A 6000-nucleotide genomic window follows, 5' to 3' on the forward strand; every position below is an offset into this window, starting at 1 on the left:
GAAAAACTGTTTTGATTGGGGTTGTCTGTTTTCCAATCATGTATTTCGTTGCCCTTAGGTGGCTTGAATGACAGTGATATTTATGTTATTTGCGCATTCGTTATTGTAGTAATGCGACTTTAGATATCATCGGTTTCTCCTTTAAAGGAGTGTATTGTTGCGTGGAATAAGTCCCTTTCGGGGAATAATTGATCTGCTTAATGAGTCTGTATGAAATAAAGTAAAAATTACATGTTATAAACAGCAGTACCTGTAAAATATCTTAATTGTTCAAGGTAAGCCAGCCTCATTAAAACCTCCACGAGCAAAAACCCTTTGGGAAAAATTCTCATGGTAGGAAAAAGAGTACTGGGCTGCTGCTTTACTAACTGTAGTATCGCTTCAGGGATCCGACGTTCCATGTGCTAGGGAGTTTAGTGCCATTTATGTCTTCTAACTTGTATGCTCCTCTGCCGAGGACTTCAGATATTCTGTACGGACCATCCCATGTTGCGGCGAGTTTCGCATGGGAGGGAGGTCGGCGAGCTTGCTCTGTTTTTCTGAGTACTAAATCACCAGTGCTAAAGGATCTTGGAATTACCTTCTGCCCATATCGTCGGCTAAGTTGCTGCTGTAATGCTCGGTGCCGAATGGCTGCTGTTTCTCGTATTTCTTCGATTAGGTCGAGCTCTGTTTGCCGAGCTTGATCATGTTCTTTAGCTAACGTCCGCATTGAGCCCTGTGACACTTCTATAGGGATTATAGCTTCAGATCCATAGACCAAACGAAATGGGGTTTCCTTTGTTGTTGAATGAACGGTAGTGTTATATGCCCATAATACTTCTGGGACAAGCTCGGCCCATAACCCTTTTGCATTGTCGAGCTTTTTTCGCAAAGCCTGGAGAATGACCTTATTAGCGGCTTCTGCTAACCCATTGGACTGTGGATGTTCGACAGAAGAGAAATGTTGTTTTATTTTTAGATTCTGCAAAAAAGCTTTAAAACTTTGGTCGATAAACTGACGACCATTGTCAGTTGTAATGTGACTTGGTATACCAAATCTGCATATTATTCTTTTCCAAACGAAGCTTATCATGTGTGCTGATGTGATTTTTGCCAAAGGTTGTGCCTCGATCCATTTGGAAAAATAATCAATTGCAACTACTAAATATTTTACCTGTCTTGGAGCAGTAGGGAATGGGCCTAGAATATCGATTCCCCATTTGTCAAATGGCCAGCTTACCGTTGACTGATGAAGATGCTCTGCTGGTAGATGAATGGTCGGCGAATGCTTCTGATAATTATTGCATGTTCTGACCTTGTGTTTGCTATCTTCCCATATCGTTGGCCAATAAAAGCCGGCTCGAAGAATTTTCTGTGACAGGCTTCGAGCTCCAGAGTGTATTCCATAAATGCCTTCGTGAGCCTCGGATAAGACAAGGTCGGCCTCTGCCCTGTTCAAACATTTTAACAAAGGTCGAGAGTATCCTCGCCTATACATATTATCATTTAACAATGTATAATAGGAGGCCTGTCTTCTGAATTTGCCTTTATTTTCAATATCTTTCGGAATGGATCCAGAACGGAGGTACTGAATGTAAGGGTGTTGCCAATTATCTTTATTAACTATGTTTAGAACATTAAGTTCATCAATGCTCGGCTTGTCTAGAGTTGACTGTAAAAGAGTAGTGGTGTGGGCTTGTGTGGTTGCTAACTTTGACAAAATATCCGCCCTATGGTTTTGCTCCCTAGGTATGTGAATAATGTGGATTGTTGAAAAATTTTTAGTAGTAGTTGGACAATATCCAAGTATTTCAATAAGATCGGGTCTTTTGTCTGAAAACTGCGGTTCACCTGTTGAACGACTAATAATGAATCGCAGTAAACTGTTAAATTATCGATATGTAAATCGGTGGCTAACCTGAGCCCTGCTACGAGGGCCTCGTATTCAGACTGGTTATTGCTGGCCTTGAATGAGAATCTGAGGGAATGCTCGAGAACTATGCCATCCGACCTTTCGAGTAGTATTCCAGCGCCAGCCCCTTGAGGGTTGGAAGCTCCGTCTACGAACAAGGTCCACTGTGGACTTGATGCGTTTGACCATGGTTCCGTGAGTTCAGCAACAAAGTCAACTAGGTATTGGGACTTGATCGACCCTCTTGGTTGATATTGAATGTCAAATTCTGACAATTCAATGGCCCATTTAATTAGTCTTCCTGCCAGCTCGGGTTTCGAAAGAACCTGCCGTAAAGGTTGTCCCGTTCTGACGATGATCGTGTGGCTCTGGAAATATGGTCGGAGGCGTCTTGATGAGAATACTAAGGCTAAGGCGAGCTTTTCCAACCTTGGGTAGCGAAGCTCAGCGTTCTGTAGGGACTTGCTTACAAAATAGACTGGCTGTTGGTTCTTATCTGTTTCTGTTACAAGAGCAGAACTAATGGCAACATCAGTAATAGACAAATATATGTATAATGGCTCGCCAGACTTTGGTTTTTGTAAAACAGGGGGTTTTGAAAGAAATTCTTTTAAGCTTTTGAAGGCCATTTCACAATCTTGGTTCCATTCAAAGTGTTTTGCTTTCTTTTTTAAACATTGGAAAAAAATTTGAGGATTTAGGTGCTAAACATGGTAAAAATCTAGATAGAGCGGCTAATCGTCCTGTTAGCCTTTGAACCTCATTTACTGTGGATGGACTTTGCATGTCGAGTATTGCTTGACATTTCTCTGGATTTGCTTCAATTCCTCGGCTAGTAAGGATGAATCCGAGGAACTTTCCTCCCTGAACTCCGAAGGCGCACTTTTCTGGATTTAACCTCATATTGTATCGTCGGATTTGTCCGAAGATTTCGGCTAGGTCCTGGATATGAGAGTCGCCGAGCTTTGTTTTGGCGACCATGTCATCAACGTAAACCTCTATATTCCGGCCTATTTGCTGCTGGAAGATCTTATTCATCAACCGTTGATAAGTGGCTCCTGCATTCTTTAGACCAAAAGGCATAACATTATAGCAATAATTACCATTCTCAGTTATGAAAGCCATTTTTTCCTGGTCTGTTGGGTGCATAAGGATCTGGTTATAACCAGAATATGCGTCCATAAAGCTTAAAATACCGTAGCCACAAGAGTTATCAACTAAGGTATCAATACAGGGTAGGGGGTAAGCATCCTTAGGACATGCTTTATTTAAATCAGTAAAATCGACGCACATGCGCCACTTACCATTATTTTTCCTTACCATAACCACATTAGCCAGCCATGTTGTGAATCTGATTTCTCTGATGAAGTTAGCGTCGATGAGCTTTTTCACCTCGGCGATTGATGCTTGTCGCTTTTCAGTGCCGAGGTTTCTTTTTTTCTGGGAGATCGGCCGAGCTGTCGGATTTAATGCCAATTTATGTGTTATAACAGACGGATCTATTCCTGGCATATCAGCAGAGGTCCATGCGAATAGGTCGGCATTTTCCTGTAGGAAACTTGCAAGGCTTTTCCTGTCCTCTGTACTCATGGAAGTGCCTACAAAAGTAAATTTCATTGGATCATCATTTAGAATGATCTTTGTTAACTCCTCATTTGGCATAGGCCGATCTTCGAAGTCGGCGCGGGGGTCAAGTTCGGCCGGTGTTATCTGTTCTGACTTTATGGAGTTGATGTGTGATTGTCCGACTTTTTTGAATGGCTTTAAGCTCGTGTTGTAGCATTGCCGAGCTTCCTGGAGATCTCCGTGAATTGTAGCTATAACATTGTCCTGCACAGGAAACTTGACACAAAGGTGAATAGTAGATACGATTGCAGCAAATTTATTTAAAAAGGGTCTGCCTAAAATGACATTATAAGGGCTAAAACAGTCGACTACAAGATATTGAATATCTTGTGTCTTATATAGTGGTTGCTCACCGAGTGTGGTTTGTAACCACACTGATCCCAGTACAGGAACTCGTTCTCCTGAAAATCCGACTAGGTCTCCCATGTATGGCTGCATAATATTGTTGCTCAGCTTCATCTTTTCGAAGGTGGTGAAAAATAATACATCTGCACTGCTTCCTGGGTCGAGTAAAACCTTTCTTACTATCAGGTCTCCTAACTGAATGGAGATGACAACAGGGTCATCTAGGTTGGTATCAACACCGTTAAAGTCGGTTGACCTGAAAGTCACTTCTGGGACATTCGTCAGTGGCTGAGGATTGCTTGGGGAATCCGTTACTGCCAGCATGGTTCTGTAAGTACGTTTTTGGGCTGAGCTTGTGTGTCCTCCTCCAGCGTAGCCCCCTGAAATGCAGTTTATTACTCCTCTAGGTTGGGCCGGTGCCTTTTCCTTTCCTTTTGAGGATGCGCCAGCTGTTGATGTATCTGGGACGGGGCTAGTGTTCTTCTGGATATGCCCTGCAATAAATTTGTCGAGATGCCCCTGTCTTGCTAGTCGTTCAAGGAGATCTTTAGCAATGACACATTCGTCGGTGGTGTGTCCGTGCTTCTGGTGAAAAGTACAATACTTCGATCTGTCGATGCTCTTTGATTTTGGATAATTGCCGGCTTTGCGAGGAGGCTTAATTAGTTTAGAGTTCAATATCTCCTTGATAATATCGTCCCTTTTTGTGTTGAATTGAGTGTATGAGTCATAACGAGGGACCGGCTTAAATGCTTTTTTGCTATCTCGGGGTTTATCGTCGTCTTTGTTTGTGGTTGATCTTTCTGTCCTCCTTGCTTGCCTGAGTTCTTCGACATCAATCTGACCTTTGGCCTTTTCACGAAACTCGGCTAAAGTTTTGGGCTTTGTCACAGCGATAGTTTCCTGAAATTTGCCAGGGCGGAGGCCGCTTTTTATGGCGTGGAGATGAACTTCTGGGTGAAGGTCGGGGATCCTCATGGCGACCTTTGTAAAGCGAGTGATATAATCCTTCAAGCTTTCTTGTGTTCCCTGCCTTATGGTCGTCAAATAGTCAGAATCGTGGAGATATATTGCGGACGCTGCAAAATGGTCTTCAAATTGGGCAGCCAACTCCTGAAAACGGGATATCGAATCTGCAGGCAAAGAGCAAAACCAGTCAAGTGCAGGACCGTCTAAAAAAGATGGAAAACATCGACAAAGAATTGGATCGGATGCACCGTTAACAATCATAATAGATCGGAACTTTTTGATATGCTGCTTTGGGTCGCCCAATCCGTCATATGGTGTTAAAGTTGTCGGAAGAGTGAATTGTCTGGGAAGTTGGAAGTTCATTATGTCTGCTGTGAATGGTCCCGCCGAGTTGTCAAGTTGTTCTTCTTCATTATCAGGCTGAGCTTCGTCATTCTGTTGATTTCCTTCGTTGTCGCTTTGTGGCGTCTCAGAAACATGAGTTCGTTCGTTGTTCTCGTGATCATGGTTATGGTGCTCTAAGCGAGCTTGCACTAACTGTGCAATTTGGTTTTGCATTCTCTGGTTGTCCTCCGCCATTCGCTGGTTTGCTTGTTGAAGCTCGGTCACCATCCTCAAAAGTTCGGATGGAGTGGGCGGGGGAACATCGGCCATGAGAATGCGTGGAGGTTTTGGGGCTTACCACAAATGATGTTTCAAATTTTTCGGCCCCACGGTGGGCGCCAATGTTCTTACCAGCTTGAGCCGAGGTATAAGTCGTCCTTCTGGTAAGGTCGGCAAACTCCTAAGGCGCGATCCAAACTTCGTCGGCCGAAGAAGAGTGGGAGAGGTGGGTACCTGCAAAGGCACTCCGACGCTCAAGTCAATAAGAGAATATGTATGAAGACTTTTTCTTAGAGAGATTGCATACCTCTTTTGTTCCTGTCTCTTGCTTTTTATATTTGTTCGGATAGGGATGACTGTTTTATCTAGATCATAACGTCTGGGAGAACATTAATCATATGTCCGACGTTATGTAAATAAATGCCGATCATTTCGAATGCTCGGCTATTATTGTGGGTACGTTACCGAGCTATAATTCGTAACCGATCTTACTGGTCATATCACATAATAAATACATTCAAAGTTAAATATTTAAGTTTTTAGGAAAAGTTTTGGAAAATAAA

The 6000-nt window shown here is 42.9% G+C and overlaps 1 protein-coding gene across 1 annotated transcript; it reads right to left on the reverse strand.

Annotated features, from left to right (window-relative positions):
* Window positions 1-2542: 2542 nt before the first annotated feature.
* On the reverse strand, window positions 2543-5488 carry LOC107616324 (uncharacterized). Its single transcript, XM_088506001.1, has one exon. It carries the CDS (start codon window positions 5486-5488, stop codon window positions 2543-2545), a length of 2946 nt encoding a protein of 981 aa, XP_088362127.1.
* Between the last annotated feature and the right edge of the window lie 512 nt (window positions 5489-6000).

This window comes from Arachis ipaensis, chromosome B2 (genome assembly GCF_059453495.1).
Source record: "Arachis ipaensis isolate K30076 ecotype BB chromosome B2, ASM5945349v1, whole genome shotgun sequence".
NCBI lineage: Eukaryota > Viridiplantae > Streptophyta > Magnoliopsida > Fabales > Fabaceae > Arachis > Arachis ipaensis.